At 31.6% G+C, this 25,654-nt stretch overlaps 2 protein-coding genes and 1 long non-coding RNA gene across 4 annotated transcripts in view; 1 reads left to right on the top strand and 2 right to left on the bottom strand.

Annotated features, from left to right (window-relative positions):
• Nucleotides 1-25,654, bottom strand: part of LOC105336714 (uncharacterized) — a 408,324-nt gene that overhangs the window by 209,655 nt on the left and 173,015 nt on the right. The gene's annotated exons all lie outside the window — the stretch shown is intronic.
• LOC117686811 (uncharacterized) lies at nucleotides 27-24,840 on the top strand. 2 transcript variants are annotated; one of them, XM_066065481.1, is made up of 4 exons: nucleotides 27-83; nucleotides 21,552-21,618; nucleotides 22,318-23,039; nucleotides 24,261-24,840. In XM_066065481.1, exons 2-4 carry the CDS (start codon nucleotides 21,580-21,582, stop codon nucleotides 24,316-24,318), a joined length of 819 nt encoding a protein of 272 aa, XP_065921553.1. In that variant the 5' UTR covers nucleotides 27-83; nucleotides 21,552-21,579; the 3' UTR covers nucleotides 24,319-24,840. The 2 variants fall into 2 exon arrangements, with proteins under 2 accessions (XP_065921553.1, XP_065921547.1); XM_066065475.1 differs by lacking the exon at nucleotides 27-83 and adding an exon at nucleotides 19,727-19,820.
• Nucleotides 13,828-17,253, bottom strand: LOC117686812 (E3 ubiquitin-protein ligase TRIM71-like). Its single transcript, XM_034462589.2, has 2 exons — nucleotides 17,130-17,253; nucleotides 13,828-16,717 (listed from the first exon to the last, which is right to left on the bottom strand). The coding sequence occupies exon 2, from the start codon at nucleotides 16,708-16,710 to the stop codon at nucleotides 15,049-15,051; it is 1,662 nt and encodes a 553-aa protein (XP_034318480.2). The 5' UTR covers nucleotides 16,711-16,717; nucleotides 17,130-17,253; the 3' UTR covers nucleotides 13,828-15,048.

Genomic DNA, 25,654 nt, shown 5'->3' with positions numbered 1-25,654 from the left:
CATCAAACGTTTCTGGTATCTATAAATATCTTCGTCGGGATTATCCCTTGGGTTTGTACAACCAGCCATTGAAGTTGATCGTCGTAAGTATTGAGTTTAATTTAATATTGCTAACCACTAATTACTGATTTGTAAAAGTTTGAATTCAGGATTACAGATAAATTACAGATAAATTGTTTTTTAAACCCTCAGTATAAGATGATCAAAAAAAAGATATGAAATATTATATGTGTAGAATATGTTGCTCTTTGTCAGTCTCACGTGCATTCTTTAGGAATAAGTGATAACAGGCACACAATGTTCACCGCTTCTTGGCAAAAAATGGAGTGGGGGGGGGGGGCTCCATATTGTAATTTAATTTTTATTTGTAAATTAAGAAAAAATATTTTCTAACAAGGGTGCGATAGGGACATGCATCGTTACACTGGGCACCTTGAACTGTTTACATTATTTTAAATTTTCATTTCATCAAAACACTGTAGCTAAAGACATTAATAATAATTAAGATAATGAAACAGTCCCTATCCCACATTTATTTTACCTATAATATAGAGTGCAGATAAATGTTCTATGTAACATGTGGAGAGAGGCAATCCCGAACTGATCAAAGTTTAAATCAACATCGTTACAAAAATACTTAATCTTATCTGTATTTGCTATCCCTTCCTTCTGAATCCGTGCATCGGATGTTGATCATATATAGTTCCTACCCCCCCCCCCCCCCCACTCCGGAAAATAAGATTTACACAGAAAATCTGACAACAATAGCCCCCCCCCCCACCCCCCCGGAATAAAATTAAAATTTGGATCTGCCCCTTTGAAAAAGTGTCTGCATAGGTGAATGTATCAAAATCAACTTGAAAACCAACGCCTTTGTAATGCGATAACTACTGTCTGTTCGGTAGTATTCATTTTAATGTACAACTGTCTTAAATATTAAGTGTTCTGAAATGTATTGTAAATTTGTGATTGTGATTGCAGCAAAGTTACATTTGCTGATCAATGCATTCATGTGCAATATAACTGAGATCTTTAATTTCGTTTCGGGGGAGGAGGGGTTATTAGTATTTCGTTTTGTATACACTATAATACGTTGTTAAAGTAATAGTGGACACTTTAAAGTTTATTCTAAATTTGAAAAACACCCAATTTTCAGAAGTATATGAATAACATTCAGAGCAATGTACATTTCTTATTTTGGAGTTATTATTTCTTGTATAAACATTGCCTATACAGGCCGCACAGTCCAGTCTGACGTTGAATTATATAGACGTTTTTATAACGTCTTATTCCTTGGTTTACCTGAGAATATATATTATACCGCGTTCACCTTCTGCCGAGAGGAAATAATCGCGCGCTTCATTAGAAAATTGTTTGTGTATTTTTGGATAACTTCCCTTTTTATAAACAATGTCAAAAGGTCATGTTTTTAATTTCAAAAGAGCATATATTTTTTTCGGGTAGAACCATAAGAATATGCAAGAGTGGATCCAAAGGCCCAGACCCCCTCCCCCTCCTGCAAAATTCAAATTTCTCTAAATTTACATTATAGAAAAACCAAATATATGCATCAGACCACCCCTTTGGGAATGTTTCTGGATCCGCGCATGATATGTTTTAGATTTTTTAATCTTCATTTTCTTTTGACTTTCAGAAAGACCATTCATAATAATTCACTCAAAGATGTATTCAAGTGTTAGAAAATATTTGAAGACACACCGGGTAAGTTATTAAACACAAAATAAAACTTTGAGTCTTTATCTGGAATTCCTGTATTTATCTTAATGAGTTCCTGTATCGACACATTGTTTTAATGTTACTTAAACGATCGAGGGATAAAGCTTGCTAAATTATCATATTTCATGCAAATTCAATTTCATTGTGTTTATTGCGTGGACCCTGAGGTCCCCGCAGAAAATATATAAGCGAGGATAAACCGGATGCTATAGGGAAAATTCAACCTGCGCATGAGCTAGCCTGGTTCCTGTGCGTAATGGGTAGCTCAGGGAACCAGGCTAGCACACGTTTATCTGAATCGGGACCGGGATTCCGTGCCATATGCACAGGCGTTGAAATTGTAAAGTTGTCGGTAAACAGTACAGAAACAAAGTATTCCTTTTAAAGAAATGATTGGCATGTGATATGAACTATCAGTATTATGAAATAAGTTAATGTTATGCCGAATTTACAACATGCATTAAATAGCATAATTTGCAATGTTTTGTTGTTTTCCGAATACACATGTAACTTAACTTTACTTTTATAGTAGGCGAGACTAGAGAACTTCCCGATTAAAGTTTTGTAAGCATTTAAGTATGATTAAATAAATATGTTACTATTTAAACATTTAGATCTCAAGACAAATGCATCAAATTATGACATTTTTAATTTACACAAAGCTGTCACTGCACAGTTAACAAAGTAGTGCGAATCGTAATGTGCGCACAAATAGTAGAATTCACCGAATGCCTCATACTATACACGCAAACTTCATTAATAGATAGATCATAATTATTTTAGAAGTATGAACCCTTTAAATTCTGAGATAAAAAGTCAGGGCTATACATACATGTATACGTAATACAACGTACAAATTAAATGGTTAAAAGCAGAGGGCTAGAGTCGGTGAAATCTCTGATAATCTTAAGGCTTTCACGTTTCGTTGGAAACACATGCAAATGGTCCACGTATTGTAGTCCTTTTTTAAAGGACAGCAACTTGTAAAATCCTAAATTGGTTCTTAAAACATGACAGTGGTATATCATTCTTTCTTTTTTCAGAAAAGAATCAGATGAAATTATTTCTCATATATAATGCCATTAAATACAGAAATACCTTGTTTTCGGTATACTTTTTTATATATACTATATGGAAACACATAACGATGTGTCTACCCTTGATCCATCGCATGTTTATCCCCACCCCCGGAAAATCCTTATTTCTTAAATTTACATTGTAAACTGACCGAAAATATGCCTTGAACATCCCAGGGAAGCTGAAATATTCCACGCCCCTCCCCTCCCCTGGAAAAAAATCTGGTTCCCGGCATGCTGTGTTTATCATTTCAACATAACAAGACCTTGCTTGCAAGAGAACTGGCTAGTGCTGCTTTTTTTTAAATTTTAGATTATATCTAACACTGTTTTAATTATTAAAGTTGATATGTATTTCATATTTCAGCCGAAATCGGAGACAAGTTCCGGTCAACATGTTGTTGAGTGCGACAACTGCGAAACGGAAGCTGCGCAGTATTTTTGCAAATCATGTCCAGGTCACCTCTGCGAAAACTGCAAAACAGAGCATGAAGCAAAAAGATTAACTCAAGATCATGTCGTCGTTTTATTATCTAAGTATAAGTCTGACCCGTTTGTCTGCCAAAATTCCAAGAAGGGAAAATGTCCTTGTGAAGTCAAGGAAAACCTAAAAAATGAAAGAGAAAAAATAGAATCCCATTGGGTGCCTTTCCTTGAGAAAATGCAAGAAGAAGAAGAATTTAAAAAGACATTGTTATCTGATAAAGTTAGTGATGTCAAAACTGAAATTGAAGAGCATTTTGACCAAATAATTGTAAAAATTACCAATCTAAAAGAGGAGACCATTCGCAATTTCGAAGAGGAAAAACAAAATGCTACAAATGCTATTGACAAAACGATACTTGAAATCAAAGAGAACACGCGTAAATTTGAAGATCGAAAGGATGAAATCAGAAACATCTTAGCGAGAGAGGACGAAGATTTGCAGAATAGCATGTGCATGAAAATTAAAGAAGAGAAGCTGACTCCTAACCGAATGTCTTATGAGGTTGAAGATTTCTGTCCAGGTAGTTTGGAGAACAGCATTGTGCAGCAGATTTTCGGAAAGCCACCAGCTATTCATGAACCTGTTCAGCATAATAGGTATGTGCAATATGGTCTAACGATTCTAAGAAACTTAATAACGGTAACAAGAATTCAGTTCAAACAAATGTTGAATGTCACAATATACACGTAAAATTAATATTTTCTTTTTCAGGTTTGTTAACTGGATGTTTTCGAAGTTAGAAAAAATCGAAATAAAATCGCCACAATAAAGAAATAAAGTTAGTATTTGCAGACATGCATATCTGTGTCTTCAAAAGGATAAAAAAAACGGATTAAATATTCAGGATCAAGTGGACCATTCGTTGTCAAATGCACTATAATTGTTTGTCATATATTGATATGTTTACAATGTCTCAAGAAACAAACATCATTAGGTCAGTGGTGCATGTTTTAAAAAAAATGTTTTACGATATTGAACTCAATCGTACACGTACTTAAAGAACGAAAATTTAAATTGAGTCTGATTATTCAAGTGTTAAGGTCAAGATCTAGTAAACGAAAGGTGCCTACAGGTTCATAAAATTTAAGATGTAAATTCTTTCAATGATGCTTCATGACAATAGCTTTGTTTGATAGGGTGTACCGGGGATACAATTTTTGGTAAAAACAATATCATGTTTTAAACCGTCAGTTTCAATGAAATATGCAGGAAATAAAGAACAAATTTCGGAGTTTTGTCCATATTTGACTAATGAAATAAATCTTGAATGCCTACAGTCTCCCCAAAAACAGAATTAAACAAGCTCTTCAACTCCTCTTTAAAATGATGTTAAATTGAATATAGGTATCGGGATTAATTTTCCCATAATTTAACATAGAATGTCAAGAAATCGTTCGATTTTCTACATAATTCCTTTAAAGCCGTAAATTATGATGTCATAATGGTTCTATCCCCAAAAAGAGTCCCTGGAATCCTTTACTAGATCTTGACCTTAAAACAACAAAATGGTCATTAGATTTGCAAATTATTGTAATCATGATCATTACAAATCCAATTATCCGTGTAATATTTATAGACTGTAAATATTAAGGCAATATGATATTCACGTTTAATGCATTTTTATTATTGCACAATAACAGTATATAACTAAATTTACAAACACAGTGCAATGTAAAAATATATTTATGCAATGTGTTTCTAAACTGAATTTTACATGTTTTTCTTAATATTCCCATCCTGTAAAACAATGCCCAATGCTGGTTTTATGTGTAATATGCGGAACTTTATCCTTTTTTGTTTATATATTAAAAACAAGATTACTTTCTCTTTTGGTATAATAATGTGTCTTTTAATAGAAAGTTCCGTTGCTCTAAACTCCCATTAAGGAAGGAGTCTTCTCGTTATCAAACATTCTTCTTATAATAAGGAATTCATGAAATTTTGACACAGTCAACCGGATCATATTACTAAATGATTCTATCAATTTAATCAAATTTGACCTTTTTGTTTTCACATAAAGGTCAGGTCAAGGTCACTACCTTTTTCCTCAACGTAAAGGATGATAAAAATAAGTGCAGCTCTTTGTAATTCTGTCGACATTTGTTTAAGATTTGAAGATTCTATTCTTCAATGAAATGATAGAATATCAAAATGTCTATCAGCTTATACTACTAAATTGGAATAAATATTTATACTAAAATTGATATTGCTCATCCCGCATTTTCTCTAATTTTCTTAAATTTTGAATAAATTTTGATTATTTTTTTATGCTTCCAATAATAAAATATTTCTGATTTTTATGTATTATGAAGACTTTATATAAAGATACGAATTGACAGAAAAGCATATATATTGACCGTTAAATAGGAGAGAAAAGTGATTTTTTCACAAAAATCAATGTATAGAATGGGCGCTTTAAAAAGCTCGTAAAAATGTAAATTGATAGGCAAATCATATTTTAAAAACATATTCTGAAACCAAAGTATAATATCATTAGTTCACATTAGTAAAAAAAATCCAAAAAAATAAAACAGACTCATTAATCTGCAGCAATTCTGAATTGCGAAACATGTGATATTTTCCTACGCCAATATTACGCCAAAAATATAGTCCTTGTTAGATTCTAAACATTGATTACTTTTTCTATGCCAATTTGTATGATAGTAAAAAAGAAAGAAAAATATACTATTTTAATTTCCTTTTATCTTGATTTACTCAACAATTAATCAAATTTACGTTTGACAAGTCAAAAACCAGAAAAGACTCCTTCCTTAATACAATTTAATAATCATGCATTTCGTTAATGTTTTTTGTAATATTGATCTGTTCAGGTATCAATAAATCAACTTGATAGGAAAGTTATCTATGCTTGAACAAAGCAATATGTCGTTAAACACTGAAAAGATTTAATGAAAAATTGTTGTCAAACTACCTATAATTAGAATACCTATTTTTAAATCTCGGATTTTAATTTTATTTTTAGCCCAAATTAGCCTGTTGTCTGGCGCTGGCGTCGTCGTAAATTTTTAACACGTTTATTCTTATTTCAAAAACCCCTGCCCCAATTTCAACATAACTTAGTACATTATAACACTGGGTGAGAGGAATTAACTCAAGTTTGTTTGAAGGACCACTATCACTTTAAGATGTTTGGTCTTTTAAAACTTTTTCTCAAAGAAGCATTTAGCCAAAAAGCTGTCACATGTGGGGAAACATCCTTAAATGCTGTTAATTTAAATTGTGTAAATCATATTCCTTGGAGATGGGCCGGGGTAATTTAATTCGGCATTCGCATATTCCTTTACAATTCCATGGTACTTACAACTTGTGGAATTGCTCGGTATGCAAGAAATATAACATACAATTTCTTTTTTATGTTGCCATGTAATTGATAAAATGTTTACATGTATTTTTTCTTATTATGCGCCATTATTAATATTAATAATCCATATGTTTACAAATAAGAAAAATGGTGGAAACTACTGAATAACGAAAACCAGAAATATTTATCAAAGCAGTTTTTCGTCATTCAGTAATTTGCATCATTTTTTGCGTGCAAACATATGGTTATCAATATCAGTAACGATACACAATAAATAGCTACGATTCTATAGATTTCAACAACAGCAGTTCTTAGATCACCCAAATATTGATAGTGACTGTAATTTGTAAGTTCGTTTAATGTTTTGTTGTTGTAAAGTCTAATCAATCAAATTCAATCAAATTCCTACAGTCAACTTAAAGTTTCCTGTTCGTAGTGTATAATCATTGAACAATAGAAGAATGTCTAATTTCACAATTAATTACATTGATAAATAAGCTATTTAAACACGTGTATATCATAATTGCTGTTTGGATTAATTAACTACTAATTAACATATACTTACAACAGAAAAAAATAACCACCAATAAGCCTGTATTTATTTAGTATGTCTATGATATGACAAACAGTTAAACTTATACAATATGCAAAACCCCACTTTGTCATCTAAAAAGTTGAAATTAGTTTTATAAACTATGGACAATGATATATTTTGTAATACCCTTTTCGGCACAAATACCGATTTTAATTTTTGATTTTTTTCCGTCCAAGAAGAATAGAGTTGAGAGAGGGTAAGATGTTAAGAAATTGTGACTTGAGAATTTTGATTTAAAAAAAAAATCATATAGGGTCAGATTGTGATAACTAATGGATGTACAAAGACTATGCTATATGTATTATCATAATAATAATTATATGATTTTCAAGACAAATAGCACATAAATTTAGCAAACCCATTTTAAAGTAAATTACACGTTCACGTATAAAATTGTATTCAAAATATTAAACATAACAGTTTAATAGCTGTACACGCATATGCTTCCCATTAATTTCTTTATGCAATATCAAACTATAAATATATCAACCAAACTGCTTTAACCAGTTCTACTTTCGTTTAAGGAGCAGTAGAACCAAAAGAAATATTTGGTTGTTGAGATCTACAGACGTCTACAGAACATCCATTGTCTGCGTCTTTTGGAGAAGTTATAAAATAGTGTGTAAAAGTGTCCAGCAAAGTACTCAGTAAGTTTTAGGTTTTATTTAATTTTTTTTCAGCAATCATAAAGTTATAGAAATATAATGCAAGAAAAGACGATATATTCTGATAAGTATTTTGAATACACATCTTTTTTTGAATTGCAAACGAAAGTTGAAAATATATGACGCGATACACATGTATACGTCCTCATAGTTTAATAAAACTTGTTAATGACACATGTTATTATGATCAAACTTAATAACAAGTCTAAAGATTAATTACATTACTCATATTTGTTAATACGTAAATAAACGTATTAACAAATTTATGAAATAATTATAGAACTAATTTTTGTTTGTAATTACTATTCTTAAACTTTACTTACGTCATCATATGTCTTGGGTTAAAGAACTTCATTTAAGATTAAAAAAAAAATAAATACACGTATTATGCAGTATGCGATGACACCTATATCATTTTTAAGAACATTTCGTTTTAATATTCTTAAACTCAAAATTAAACCAATAGCTTCATAATAATAGTCTTTTAAACAGACTTGAATATGCAACAGTTTTTTTTATTAACATTTATCGATATATGAAACCCCATTTTCTATTCTTATGAATATGAACCCTATACATAGGGTTAATATAAATTGATTCCTATGAAAAATGCAATGTATGTCTACATTAAAAATGTATCTTTGCTTTGGTTTGCAGTGGTAAATAACACCATTCAGTGCTTTGTTTAATATGTATAGCAAACATTTGGGTATAAAAACTTATTTAAAATTACTTATTTGATTCTAGCCATAAATTGTTATAATAAATACTGGTGTTGAAATATGCTCAAATAGAAATCAATAGAATTTAAAGAGAAATTTGAAGGGTAGATCTTAGATAAACACATCTAGATCTTTGGCTGGCCAATCAATTCATCATGGTTTTGATCGATACACCATGCAGCGGTTTGTGCATACAAACTAATAAAGCACTTGCGCATTATAAATATGTGTATGCACACCCCGTTGCAGTTACGAGACCACATTTTTCAAACAATAATAATCGAATGCTTATATTCACGTTTAAAAAAAAAAAAAACCCTTTTCCCTTTCGGCAACAATGATTTTTTCCAAAATCTCTGCCTTATTCTACAATTGATGGGCAATTAATGGAAGAGCAATTGGAACAGCCAAATCATGCTGACATAAATATTCCACAGCGATTTAACTTCTATTAACAAATTTTATTTGTTTATTTTCTTATTCGATGAGTATAACCTTTGATATAAAGAAAAATCTGAAAATGAACAGAATTCATTTGAATGTTGAAAAATATTTTCATCATTAAAATGTTTATCAGCGTAAGTATGATATCAGGTCGTGATCCGGTTTGAAGTCATGTCATGTCCTTCTAAAAATGCTAAAGGAAGATTGTATACATACGCATCACTCATATCAATCAATGCAATTTAAAAGGGGTAAGAACGAGAAAAAAATATTGTTATATAATGTTAACGGACTGAATCTTTTGCTAAAACAGTACAGTGTAAATTGCATGCTTAATTACATGTATAAGTTTATTGATAAATGGATTTAAGAAAACAACGCTTAACTTAGTAAAAACCTTATATCCGTCAAATAGCATACACTCTAAAAGTTTAAAGTACTCGTATTGATGAGATGCGATTTCATTTCTTTTAAGGAGAAACATGGAAAATGAAGATGACATACATTCTTTTGAGTGCGATAACTGTGAAAAAAGAGCAGCAGATTATCACTGTAAAACATGATATGGTCATCTGTGCAAGGACTGCAAAATGACCCATGAATCCAAAAGATTAACAAGGAGTCATTCTGTGATTTTGCTATCTGAATACTTCAGGGGTACTATTATAAAACAAGACCAATGCACGTGCGAGATCAGACGTAAACTTAAAGAAGAAATGGAAAAGATAGAGGAATATTGGTTGCCTATCTTTAAACAGTCGCAAGTAGAAGAGGAAAAGAAAAAGAAATCCTTATTTGATGAAGTCAGTCATGTTAAACATGAAATGGAAGAACAGTATGGCAAACTAGTTAAAAGATTTACAGATTTGAAAAATAAAGCAATAGCACAATTAGAAGAAGAAGAAGGACAAGCATCAATTGCCATTGACAAAACCATTGAGGAAATGAAGAATAAAGTGTGTCTACTCGACAGTCGAGTAAAGAAACTGAAAGATTATCTAGAGGATGATGAGAATTTGCCCAAAAATATGTGTAATGAAATCAACGAAGAGAGCCTAAGTCTAAAAGGATTCACATATATACGAGTTGACCCTTTCTGTCCTGGAAACCTAGATACGTGTTGCTTGCAACAGGTTTTTGGCAACCTACCGACTGTAACCCTGAAACAGATGAAATGAGGTTCATTTCATACTATGCCACAGTCCATTTTACTAGTATTTGATTTTAGCAGTTACTAATGATTGGATTCTTTTTAGACCCAATGTAAGAATTCCAACTAAACTTTGCGAAAAAAGGAACATCAGTTTAAAAATATATGTACACACATAAATAAGCAATTCAATTTACTAATTACAGACGACATTGTTTGTCATAAAGCTTTACTTTTTTTTCAATAACATGGGAAGTTAATTAAATAAATTTAAATTCATTGCTTCAATCCTAAGACAAATATCTTTTATGAAAGGTTAATCCTATATTCAAAAGTATTCGCATTAAAGATGTTTGCTAATAGAGTACTTGTTGATAGTTACAAACAAACACTTAACTTAAAATCAAAGCACATATTGGGGGTTTTGGTGATTTGATATAACATTTGTATAGTAAAATTTGTAACTTAGATATAGGTAGCTTCTTCTTCTTCTATTATTTATATGAATAGATTATGGAACCAAATGCAATTAATCGTATCTAAACAACTTATTTTATTAAAAATACTGTATGTTTAATCAATACAAAATAAATATGTTTAACTAAATCACCAAATAATGAATAGGTAACCTTTTTGCATTAAATAATAACTGGTTTCTGGCAGTAAAGATTTAAAATGCAAAATAATATTTTAAAGTCTTATCAGGAAAATTTTGAATGTTACAATGAAAATTAGCAAAATTTGAAAAAAAAATAAGATCAATGTATGGTACAAAATATTTGGAAAAAAATAACCACAAAAGTTGGTTCCCCAAAAGCAGCGGAACAAGCCTCCTTTAATATAGATATATTATAACCCAGAGTGTTGATGGTGATAATCGTCCACATGTTCCTTATACACAACTCTTAACGCGAATGGGATTTCCATTCTTACGTCGACTCGATATGTCCCAGTGAAAAAAAAGATACCATAGAGTCTGCGTCATCTGTTTCATTTTTGGATATTTTACTGGAAATGGACATTGATGGCAACCTTACAAAATTGTATGATAAACGCGATGACTTCAATTTTTCTTTCCTTACTTATGTAGCAATATCACCTGCATATGGTGTTTTTGTCTCTCAGTTAACTCGATACGCAAGCGTATGCTCTTCGTATGAACAGTTTCTAGGGCGAGGCAATCTACGGACAAACAAGTTGATAAAACAGGACTATCAACAGTCTCGTTTGAAGTCATATTTTCGTAAGTTCTATGGTCGATACAACGACTTTGTCAGCAAATACAATCTTCCACTGGGTCGCATGCTGACTGACGTTTTTCATATTATTGTTGTACCATAATTAATCATCTAATTGTCTACGGACTTTTTCGGTTTTTTCCCCCAATTACAACAACGAGCATAATGCGGGTGTGACCGGTCAGCAGAGGATGCTCACTCCACCTAGACACCTGATTCTATCTATATATTTTTGAAGGTCCGTGTTGCTCTGCTTCGAATTTTTATTTCGTTTTATGGTTTTTTTTAGATGGTTGACGGTTTGTTATGGTCATTTTTCATGTACTTCCTCGCGACTCTATCATATATATGTACATGTACCATAACATGGTGCATAAATAGCATAATAGAGGCCGGTCTTCTGCTGATGATGTAATTATTTATAAAAAGGGACGCTTGTCATCGATATTATTAGAACGAGATCCTTATAGATGTGCAAATTAGCGAGTATGTGTAGGGAAAAAAAATAAAGAATAGAGATATCTGATCATCGATATTTATAGTAACAGGGTTTTTATAGATAGATTTTAACAATGGATGATGTTCATCTTAAATATTTGATTTTCTTCACTTTGCCTTTGGTACATTCACACACACATATGTGCGAAAAAATCATCAACAATTCTACCGCGCTGAGTTTCAAAAAAATCTTCCAACGATATATTTACAAATCGATGATATAAATATTTCTAACTTTATATAAAACTCGAAACTCTATCGTATTTAAACCGTTTTGAAACGGAGTAAGGGTTCATATAAATAAATAGATTGATTTTAAATATTTATAACATTTACTTTTATTTTAAAAAAGAGTTAATCAAGGGGGTAATCAGATAAAAAAAGTTCATGCTATATGTACATTAAATTTGAACAACTACTATCATATTTTTCACCACTTAATATTCAAAGAATGATTCCTTATTTCTTATTTTTATATAATCTTAGTAACTATGTAATTAAATATCATATATTCAAAGTTTTGTGTATTTTTTTTTATTTCGAATAACTATGTGAAAATTCCACTTGCACTCCAACAGTTCGCTATTTGCGTCATTGATTAAATGCATTTGGTATGTAAATATAAATATATATCAATAGAGCTTAGGGAACTAAGGATTCGTGAAATATGTGTGCCAGAGTCAGTCTGGTTTCATTGATTATTCCTTTCAAGTGCAGTACTGTTATATTTTCTATTAAAAGCATATCTACAAATCTTTTCGTCCAATGTTCGAGTGAATAAAATACCCGAATGCGGTGAATCATGAATAGTGCTCCCGCCTTTACGTAAGGCGTGTGTAGCGATGGGTGTAAAAAGAAAAAAAATTGACAACTAATATAGAGGTAGTCGAAAATAAAATGGAAATTATACGTATTATTGAATTTGAACTCTGAAAAACAGAAAATCCCTTCATGATCATTTTTTAAGACAAGCAACATTACTATACATTTATGATTAAGTGTGTTAAACTTATCACATTGTAGTTTTATTTTTGGTATACTTGTAAAATATTTAACCCCCCCCCCCCCACCCTCCCACACACACACACACATACACAATTCCTTGATACTATTCTTCGTAAAAATGCTAATAATTTCCACATGTCATGCGCGGAGCAGGGAAAAAAATCCGGGAGTCGGGGAGGGATATTTAAGTTTGCCGGGGGAGGGGGCTTCGATCCATATATTTAGTAAATTTAACCTTGTAGATTTAAGAAATTTTAAATTTCCTAACCACCCCTTTTTATTTGCGCATGCAGACATTTTGGGACACGTATAATTATTATATGTAAGATTAACCATTGTATTGAATCTTTTCATTGTTTTGATATAAAATAAGTAAATTGTTCATTATAGTGACATTTTACATACATGTCATTTGTAACGAAGTATACGTCAAAAATTAGTGATTATAAAAGTTCGTATTACTCATTATGGCCTGTTTTTATAATTACAACATAAATATACTTTCATTGTTGTTGTTTTGATTTTCAAAGAAACATTTCTTTTTCACATTTCAGTGTTCAATGATTTTTATGTTTGTACATTTTTGCATTTTTACTTTAAAATTTCCCGTCAAGACTAAATATGTGCATTTTATGGATATACTTTCATTCGATATACAGTAGTAGATTTTGTGCCATTTGTGGATACATTATATTTTATCTTGCAATTGATAAACAAAATTATTTTTCTGGCCAGAATTGCTTAATTAAATGCTAGAAACAGTTGATAAATGCAGGTTTTTCTTTATCATTTGCTTTTATTCATTATGGTATGCTGTAATTTGTAAATAAATTAATTATAGTGTTCATTTTTGCGTCTCTTTATGTTTTTGTGTTTATTTCCTAAATATATTTACTAACCATGCAATCTGTTTTGGTTATTCAATTTACTTAATATGTTTATTCTGAAAGTACGACAATATAGATTAGATCTCACCAGCAGGTTATTATGATGATATTAATATGTCTTTATATTTTTGAGACTAAAATGATTAAGGGGGACAATAATCCTGATCAAATGTTCCACAGCTCCTTATTACATGTTTTGAAATGATTGCCGTCACGAAAAAAGAACATTAAGGTCAACATTTCACAAACTAATTTTTTGTCAAATCGGATTAACCCACTCTTTCTAAGCACAATTATACAAAGATAGCCAAGATTTTTTGTTTTTGAGCATTTTATGACATTTTGGGTAAGACATGTAGACAATATTTTGACAAATCTCGTAAAACACGTCAGGACGTCACAAGCGTTCATTGTTTTGTAATAATTTTTCCGTTGCTTCTTTCAATCGTCTTTAATTGCTTTATGAAAATTTGATTTATTAAAATTGCAATTAAAGATCAAATCTTATTTATCTGAAATCAACATGCAGCTCTATATTGAGAAAATCACCTGTCACTTGACACTTAACCTTTTTTATGCTACAGTAGATGTATATTAGATACAGACAATGCGTTGATATAGTACAATAGTTGTATATTAATAACAAACAGTGGCTAACACTTAACATATAATTACTTTTGATCTAAAACATGTTTGATAAAATACTATAGACAATGTTATTTTCACCCCATTTTTTTGCTCTTCTTTACTTGCAAACAGTTTCATTCCGTCTTGTACTAGCCCAGACACAATTGTGTTTTAAGAGAGATAATCTGAAACATTGAAATTCGCCCAGTATAAACTCGCCCACTGACAATGAAGACAAAAAGGACTAAATTGAAAGGGGGAGATATGTCCTAGTACACGGTATGTTCAATGAAAATTAACCTCATCATTATTTATGAAAAGTGAATGAATAGTATAAATAAGTTAATTAGAGTATACAAAACACAATTTAAAATATATTTAATAGAAACTTCCAATAAGGAATTTGATATACTTGTTGTCAGAAAAATGACTCTTTTTTATTTAAATCATATTTTAGCAATGGATGATGTATATCTTATATAAACTACAATTTAGAATTTATTTAATTGAAAATTCCCTAAAGAAAATTTGATATGCTTGTTGTCAGAAAAAGGTCACTTTTTTATTTACATCACATTTATGCAATAGACGATGTCTATCTTAAATATTTGATTTTCTTCACTCTGTCTTTGTTACTTTCACACACAAACAGACTGTCGTTATTGTCCACACATAAGCCAAGAGGATACTGCAGATCACAGTTATCAATGTAACGAAGAAACTGTCCATTCTGATCCAGAATGTGGATACAATGGTTGTCGAAATCTGCTGTCAGAATACGACTCTGACTGTCTGTTGTGATACCCCCGGGTTTAAATGGTTTGTTCTTGGTACCTGACCGACGACCGGTGTATCTCCATTTGAGTTTCCCGTCATGATTCACCACCACTATAGGACCAGCCTCAAAATCAGCTACACATATGTCATGATTTCTGTTTTCAGTAATGTATTTCATACTTGCATTCCCTGAGTACAAGGATTTACCGTCTCTGTCATACTGAATTGTCTGTATCTTTTTAGATCCCGAGTAACGGACAACTTTGGATTGAGTTTCATTAACACTGTATACGGTAACCAGTAGATCATCAGTAGAAGTGATACACAGGTTTGATGTTGCCCAACCCTGCATTGTGATCAACACTTCTGCCTGTCCATTCTTTACTATACTAACTGTCCCTGTTTTCCACAAAGTGTACAAAACATTCCCATCACTGTCTATGGCTATATCAGAAGGGATATATTCTGAAGCTAGTTTGATTGTTTGAAGTAACACACCTTTAATGTTAAAGCATTTCATATATTTAGCCAGTCCACTCACCCATATATTGTCTTCATTCAGACAGGAAACGCTCCAAAGGTTTCCATACCCAGTCTGTATTGTAGCAACATTTTCCGGTTCATCCAGTAGATCTCTTGCTGTAGTGTTGGGTTGGTTTAGTGACAATACATTTTCTTTTGTAGAAATAGATAATGGGGTGATCTGTCCAAACAAACTATACAGCTTCTCACGGTCTATTGGTTTTGGAATGAATGTTGGAAAGGAGACCTGACCCTTAGGTGGGAGTTTTCGGAACTCTCTGATTCTTGAGCTGTATTCTACGGTAGTACATATATCAGTGGACTTCTCAATTGTTTTCAAAGCCAGAAACGTTTGTTTTATGAGAGCCAGTATCTGTTTGATTTCATCCAAATGTTTCTTTAAAATATCTTTATGTTTTACTTTTATCTCGCCGATTTCGGTTTTCATTTTGTTGATGATGATGTCGATTTCTCTGTGCCACTGCTCTCCTTGTTTAGATATTGTTGATGTTAGTTTCTCATATCCTCCATCCAGGTTGGCAAGCTGTTTTTCCAAGTCCAATGCAATTTCTTCATACGTAGGGGAAATATGATTCTCCAACTCGTTTGTGTCTTTCTTAATATTTTTTTTCTTTTCATTGTAAACTTCTGTAACTTCTAAAAAGTTATGTCCCTTGTGCTGTTTTGATGCAGTACAGTAAGAGCATACTAAAATGTTGCAATCTTTGCACTGTAAGTCACAAATTTTTTGTTGATGTGTTCCACATTTCGGATAAATGAGGGTTGATCTTCGTTCCTGGAATGGGACTATTTTATGCTTGTCGTATCCATCTAAAATGTGTTTGCCTATACATGGCGTGCATAGGTTGACATGACAAAAGTCACAGTAGCTGTGTACTATGGTGGACTCACAAAGGTCACATCGGGGCACATCCTGGCCAATACAATGAGGATCCATGGTTGTTCTATATATATAAAAAATAAAGCCTTATAATTGTTTGCTCAATGATAAAGATAAAACATTTCATACTTTACATATAATCAAAGTGAACAATATATTTTACTTTCTTTTTAAAATTCGTCTAAAACAATCCCCTCTTTCATCTTATTTTTTATACAGGACGTTAATACAAATCATGATACACTTAAGAAAACGGCTCCCTAACTTTTTAAATCATTAGTTTAAAATACAATGTAAACTAAATTGATATAATTTTGCTTGATTAAACAGTGCATTGAGTTGATTACAAAGATTATTATATTTTCAAAACGAAAGTAGCTTAATTAAAGATGTATTTAGCATTATAAGGCTAATCACCATAGCTAGCAATTTATTTATTGATTAAGTGAATACGCAATTATAGATAGATAACATACCTTGTTTACAAAAAATTACACAATATCTAACTGTCTGGTATGCGTGTCCGAGACATGACAGATCATGCTCTGGTGAAATGAACAAAAAGAATATCAGAGTTACCTCCCGTTCGTCGCTATCACCGTTGTCTGGCAACAACGATTGAGGTGCGAACGTCATGAGGAACAAAGATAATCAAAGTACTGAAGTACTGACGGGGGTTGATTTTATCGATTATTATTTATTTTAAAATCAACGATATGTTATTTTGCATGGAAAGTAGTCTTATACATGTATGTATTTGAATTACGCACATTTTTTTATAATATGAATTCTTCCACAGGAATTTCGTGAAAACCCAATATGAATCATGTTGTTTAATATTAAAAGAATTATTCCATCAAACTACGTATCAGTAATCGAAATAGTTATGAGAAATTGTATGGACCCAAGCAAAATTGAAATCTAGTCTTGTTCAACCAGACTCTCAGCTGTATCCGTTAATCTCCGACAAGCAAGAGAGACTCTATGCTTGTCGGAGATTTACAGAGGCAGTCGAGCGTCTGGTTGAACGAGAATATATTGAACTCGGGCGTAGGAATACATAAAAACTACGACTTCAAAAAATATCTAAATTATCCGTACCATTTAAAACTTTTTAAAGGTATCTGTAAATAAGTTTCTTTGAAAAATAAACGCTTAAGAAATCATTACATCGAATTTATCGATTAAAACTATATGTTGTCAGCGGTGTGTTGATTTGTGCTTAGGTCCAAACACTGTTTCACTTTCGGTTTGCCCGAGTAACTGCATAGGAGAGTTGATTAAAATCAACTCCCAAAACCTTTATTCATTTATTGTCAAATTTCTGTTCCAATATTTCAATTATATTGTTTATTTACCGGGTAACGTTAATTGAATTAATTAATTAATCACTTATGAGGTGATTTCTATAGTTAGTTATAACTTTAGGTACCGACTTTGAACAATTATAGCTTTTTAAAACTAAAATTCGAAATATTTTGGTTTAAAATCATTTTCATGATTTCTCGAATGAACACACGGCTAATCATACCTCTCTCTCTCTCTCTCTCTCTCTCTCTCTCTCTCTCTCTCTCTCTCTCTCTCTCTCTCTCTCTCTCTCTCCAAAACACCTTCATGAGGCCAAAATAAAATTATCGTTTGCTTTTAATTGTCTAACACCTTATTGAAATTTCACATCTGCAATTTTGATTTTAAAAAAATGTTTTATATATTTCACTATATCTAATGGTTTTATTTTTCATTGTTAAAAGTAATACGGACCTAATATATATTATTTCTAATGAGAGGAAATTTTGTTAGTATGGTTTTACTTACAAGTATTTGAAAATTATAATAGTATTTTAACAATATCTTTATTATTCAGGATATTATTTAGTTACGACAAGTGGTCGGACAATAAGTTAATTTGTTAAATAAACTGTCAAATTCTTCGTTTGGTCAGATCTTTGAAGACGCAATTCTTTGCACTCTATCAGATTTGACACTTTACCCACTCGCAAAGATTATTCTATTTACGTAAATTCGCCAACCTATTTACTAATGTTGGCCTTGCTTAATCTCCCTATTGTTTACACAGGTACATCGAAATTCGTCTTATTGACTTTATCACATTTTTTCGATCTCTAGTAATCAGTGTCAATTCATCGAGCAATAAAAAATCTGTGAAATTTGCCCACGAGCATGTCAATCAAACACTTTGATTTGTCAATGAGAATAATTCAAAATGAAACGGGTGTACGGCGACTTTTCACATGCATGTATTTAGTTAATGTTCTATCAAAGTAAGATTATATCATTTTGTTTTTTAAGGAATTTGTTTCTCTTTTCCATCAGGTAGGCTGCAATGAAATTCATATTTTTTCATTAAATCAATTTTTTATGTCACAATTCATGATCTTTTCTCTGTTACTATTTTGATAAATCAGCATTGTTTTGATTAAATACATAAAGATAATGATTTCATAGTTATTTTAATGCGGAACCATAAAATGGTCATTTCTTTTAAAATCAAAATTTTACTTAATCTATATTACTTAAATCTTTTAATTACACCATTTGATTATGCATTCATATTTTTGGTTCATTTTATATGTACTCTTAATACTGCTCAATAAATCTTTTTTTCTTGTCAAGGTGTTTGATTAGTCCAACACCCCCCCCCCCTTTTAATAATAATTTGCTTCCGACGCCACTGGATTCCACGTAAATTGAGCATCATTATTGTTTAAAACTTTACGCAGGAGTACTTTAAAATATTATTCGTACTATAACCGACTAAAACAATTGCTAAATTTATCATCAAGCGATAAGCTCAGTTTTGAAAAATAACATTTGCAACGCTTCTGGTTCATTCTTCGAATCAAAAGCGAAAGTAGCTGCAGCTAATCGCTGGAAAATTAAAAAAAAATCCTTTTTTCGTCTTCAATTTACAAATTCTGTTATAAAAAATATTGTACGCCAGCCTCAAATATCATCATTCATATACAGAATCTTCAATTTTGTAGTAATTTATTTGTCCCTTTATCTAGAAACACTACAGATGTTTTAAAAAGCGAACCATAGGCTTCCTCAGACTAGCCATACCATCAAACGTTTCTGGTATCTATAAATATCTTCGTTGGGATTCCCCTATGGGTTTGTACAACCAGACATTGAAGTTGATCGTCGTTAGTATTGAGTTAAATTAATATTGCTAATCACTAATTAATGATTGGTAAAAGTTTGAATTCAGGATTACAGATAAATTGTTTTCATAAACCCTCAGTATTAGATGATCAAAATAAAAATATGAATTATTATGTATGTGTAGAATCTGTTGCTCTATGCCAGTCTCACGTGCATCCTTTAAATATTAAGGTAGATACATACATGTAGGAATAAGTGTTACCAGGCACACAACATCGCTTCTTGACAAGACTAGTTATTTAAAGAATAAAGTTCCGCAAACCATGAAAATCCTAATCCGTGGTACTCCGACAAAAAATGGGGGAGGGAGGGGAGGGGGGGGCTCCATTGTAATTAAATTTTTATTTGTAATTTAAGAAGAAATATTTTCTAACAAAGGTGGAAGAGGGGCAGGCATCGTTATACTGGGCACCTTGAACTGTTTACATTTTTTTTTAAATTTTCATTTCATCAAAGCACTGTAGCTAAAGACATTAATAATGATTAATATAATGAAAAAGTCCCTATCCTACATTTATTTTATCTATGATAGAGTACAGATAAATGTCATATGTAACATGTGGAGAGAGACAATCCCAAACTGATCAAAGTTTAAATCAACATCGGTACATATAGATCGTTACAAAATCTGTATCTGACTGAGACCCAATTTATGCTATCCCTCCCTTCTAGATCCGCGCATCGGATGTTGATCATATATAGTTTCTATTCTTCCCCTCCCCCTCCGCAAAATAAGATTTACACAGTAAATCTGACAACAATATCACCCCCCCCCCCGCGGAATAAAACTAAAGTTTGGATATCCCCCTTTGAAAAAGTGTCTGCATAGACGCTTGTATCAAAATCAACTTGAAAATCAACGCCGTTTTAATGCGGTTATAACTACTGTCTGTTCGGTAGTATTCATTTTAATTTGTATTAAATATACAGCTGTCTTGAATGTTAAGTGTTCTAAATTTTATTGTACATTTGTGATTGTGATTGCAGCAACGTTACATTTGCTGATCAATGCATTCACGAACAATATAACTGAGATCTTTAATTTCTTTTCTTTCTTTTTTTTTGGGGGGGGGGTTTAGTAGTATTTCGTTTTGTATACACTATAATACGCTGTCAAAGTAATCGTGGACACTTTAAATTTTATTCTAAATAAAAAAAACCCACCCAATTTTCAGAAGAATATTATGATATGTATATGAATAAAATTCAGAGCAATGTACATTTCTTATTTTGGAGTTATTTAATATTGCATGTACAAACATTGCCTATACAGGCCGCATGGCCCAGTCTGACGTTGAATTATATATAGAGGTTTTTTTAACGTCTTATTCCTTGGTTTACCTGAGAATATATATTATTCCGCGTTCACCTTCTGCCCAGAGGATATAATCGCGCGCTTCATTAGAAAATTGCTTGTTAACTAGTATTTTTAGATAACATTGCTTTTAATTAAACCGTGATAAAAGGACAAGTTTATATTTTTTTTTAAAATATCATACATTTTTAGAGTAGAAACATAAGAATATGCTAGAGTGGATCTAGGGGCCCAGACCCCCCCCCCCTCCCCCCCCCCCCCTCTTCCTGCAAAATTTTAATTTCTTTAAATATAAAATCACCAAATATATGCATCAGACAACACCTTTGGGAATGTTTCTGGATCCGCGCATGATATGTTTTAGATTTTTTTATTTCTCATTTTCTTTGGCTTTCAGAAAGACCATACATGTAATTCAGTCAAAGATGTATTCAAGTTTTAGAAAATACCTGAAGACACACCGGGTAAGTTAATAAACAAAAAATAAAACTTTGAATCTTTATCTGGTAATCCTGTAGTTATCTTAATGAGTTCTTGTCTCGACACATTGTTTAAATATTTCATAAACGATCGAGGGATATAGCTTGCTAAATTATTATAATTTACCATGCAAATTCAATTTTATTGTTTTTGTAAACTATATTGGTTCTAAAAACAAAACAGTGGTATTTCTTTCTTCCCTTTTTTCAGAAAAAAATCAAATGAAATTATTTCTCATATATATTGACAATACATACAGAGACAACTTGTTTTTCGGTATACTTTTTGTTAATAATAGATCTGAATTGTCCTCCTAAGAAGGCGAATAATTCAATGACAAAATATAACGATGTGTCTACCCTTGATCCAGTGCAGGCATATCCCACCCACTCACCCTCCCCCTTAGAAAATCCTCATTTCTTAAATACACCTAGAAGTAAAATGACCGAAAATATGCTTTGAAACTTCCAGGGAAGCTCAGATGTTCCTCGCCCCCATCCCCTCCCTTGGAAAAAATCTGGTTCCCGGCATGCAGTGTTTAGCATTTCAACATACTAAAAACCAGACAAAATTGGTTTTTTTTCTTGCTTGCAAGAGAACTGGCTAGTACTGCTTTTTTTAAATTTTAGATTGTATCTAACACTGTTTAAATTATCAAAGTTGATATGTATTTCATATTTCAGCCGAAATCGGAGACAAGTTCCGGTCAACATTTTGTTGAGTGCGACAACTGTGAAACGGAAGCTGCGCAGTATTTTTGCAAATCATGTCCAGGTCACCTCTGCGAAAACTGCAAAACGGAGCATGAAGCAAAAAGGTTAACTCAAGATCATGTCGTCGTTTTGTTATCCAAGTATAAATCAGACCCGTTCGTGTGTCAGGAGTCCAAAAAGGGAAAATGTGCCTGTACAATCAAGAAAAGTCTCACAAAAGAAAGAGAAGAAATCATAACCCATTGGGTGCCTTTCCTTGAAAAAATGCAGGAAGAAGAAGAAATGAAAAAGACACTGTTATATATAAAAGTTGGTGCTACCAAAACTGAAATCAAAGGACATTTTGACCAAATTATTGAAAAATTCACCAACATAAAAGAAGAAACCATTCGCATTTTCGAAGAGGAGAATGATAATGCTACAGATGCCATTAACAGAACGATACTTGAAATAAAAGAGAACACACGTAAATTGGAGGATCGAAGGAATGAAATAAGTTATATCTTAGATGGAGACGATGAAGATGTGAAGAAAAACATGTGCATGAAAATTAAAGAGGAGAAGCTGACTCCAAAACGGTTCTCTTATGAGGTTGAAGATTTCTGTCCAGGCAATTTAGAGAACAGCATTCTGCAACAGATTTTTGGGAAGCGACCAGCTATTTCTAGTCATGAAACCGGTTCACACAACAGGTATGCACTGAAACGCAATCAATTCACACAGATGTTGAAGATCAATTCTATACAAAAATATAAATTGTAAATAGAGTTTTGGGGCTTGTTTAGTCAGACTTTACATGCATACTGCATAAAATGATATATATTGATGTAATAAGTAGCGATATGTCATAAATATGATTCTAAGGGCTACCGTTGGCATAATAAAGTCTATCTAAGATAACAAAATGGCTAATTTTAACAGTATAAAATAATAATAAAAAGAAATTGCAGTTATCTTAAAGAATATTTAATAACTATATGCGCAGTTTTCAAATTATAGAAAAATATTAGTGGACAAATCAAAATCTTTTGAACGTTACCATGAAAACCAATGACATGTATTATTTTCTTAACATAATTGTTTTTTTATTTTTAATGTAAATACCATAGAACTTATATTTGAACCAACAAACTCATAGGTGTGTTATACATGTTGTTGTATTTAAGATATACACTTTAGAAGAAAAAAACCATGACATTTGTTGCTATAGAAAAACGTTAATTTTTAAAAAGAAAATGAAAAACCAATAGTGATTGAGATTCTTGGCAGCAAAAATTCTTGTTTGCAACCATAACTTGTTTCTATTCGTAAGTGACTTGCCTTACGTTGATATCAAATACATTTAAACATTACTCGGCATCCTAAAAAAAGAAAATGTGATGATTTAAGAAAACCATTCAAACTTTTTTTTTTTAATTCATCAACACGTCTTTGCAACGTCCTGGCTAACATATTTATTCACCAACAGATAAAAGGAATAAGGAATCATTCTTTGAGAATTATGAGGTGATAATTTTGGTCGGGGCGTGATCAAATCCAATAAAGCACGAAGGGCTAAATGATAGATTTGATCACGCCCCGACCGAAATTATCACCTCATAATATTCAAAAAATGATTCCTTATTACTTATATTTATATAATTTTAAACCATCTTACGATTAGATATTTAAATATAAATAAGCAAACCCCGCTGGCACCTCAGTTTGGCTTTATGATTTATATAGTACAAAATCGATACGTAGTGTTATCGCAGGCAAAGACCCAGGAAAATGTAAATATATCAAATTAATAAGATATAGAGAAAATCCGGTTACGATACGTGGCCTCCGAATTTTGATAATTACAGATCATTTATTTAAAAGTTCTCTAACAACAATTTACAGTGTACATGTGACAATTCTTTTTTTTTCAGATTTGTTACCTTGGTCTCATCGAAGTTAGAAAAAATCGGAATTAAATCTCCAAAATAGATACGGGAATGAAAAACGTGTTTGTATTTTGCTTTTTTTTTGATATGGGGATTCCCAAATGTATTAATCATCTGGTAAATGTTGGCTGTGCCTACACTTCAAAATATTTAATGATATATTGATTTAAACAACATTTTATTTTACAATATATTGAATGGTATTAGGCAGCAGGCACAGCCTATTTTTGCCGTCTCCCTGCATCAAGGTTAAAATGAATAAATTGAAATAATTTAATTATGGTCGTAGTTCGCGGCATTTGATTGGATAGAAAAATTTAGTTAAATTTGTATAACCTGGTTTGCACGTCACAAGACACGTCACAATGCACCGACGTACTAATTCACTTGACGTTACGTTTGAATTTTGAACAGATTTATATCATTTTTAAAAGTAAAACGGACTCAATTTGTACAGCAAATTCCAGAAAATTAAATTATAAGGAATGAACTCAATGTCTACCCAAGTTATACTCGTATAACCTGGGTTGGAGCAATTTACGCTTTTTTATAATCCGCTTCGCGGATTATAAAGCGTAAATTGCCCCAACCCAGGTTATACGAGTATAACTTGGGTAGACATTGAGTTCATTTCTTAAATATTTAAATGCCCAATATTGATAACACAAGAGAGACTATAGAATAGATACAAACCAAAAAAAGAAAAGAAAAAATAACAATATGGAACCGCTTTTAATGATACTGTATATTGTCAAACTACATGTATATATGTGTTTTATGTCATCAGTATATCAAACAATCTATTTTTACTCTATCTATTTTTAAATTTCGGTTTTTAAGATTATTTTAACTTGAAAGTTCTATCATGCTTGTAGCTATTTATAAATTACTTGTGATCATGTGAAGATCACTTTCGTTTTCATCCTATATTGAGAAGCAGTCTCTTTGTAAAGATGAAAATCCCTCATAAACATGTACCATTAAAGATATTTTACCCCCCCCCCCGGCCACTCAGTCAAAATCTGTTATGCTCATTTTAAAAATGCCACTGTGATGTTTACATAAACATATATACATTTTATGCATTACAGAGCTATAGATATACACTGTACCATTGCCAATGTATTGATATTATTGTCTCTTTGGGACCTGTCTCTTAGTGATGTACTTTATTTTTTTTTAATGAATACTCATTAATAAATATCAATATTCATGAACGCTATTTTAGTTGGGTTTTTTTTAATTCTGATAAAAAAAAAACTGAAGTCGGTTTTATTAGTCTATTTTTAACGTTAGTAGATTCAGGATAAATGATCGAATCAGCTAAATAAAACTTCAGAATTTAACGACCTAAGATTACTGGTACGTTTACTCAGAAC

Source organism: Magallana gigas, chromosome 1 (assembly GCF_963853765.1).
Source record: "Magallana gigas chromosome 1, xbMagGiga1.1, whole genome shotgun sequence".
NCBI lineage: Eukaryota > Metazoa > Mollusca > Bivalvia > Ostreida > Ostreidae > Magallana > Magallana gigas.
This window is presented reverse-complemented; position numbering and strand designations above follow the sequence as displayed.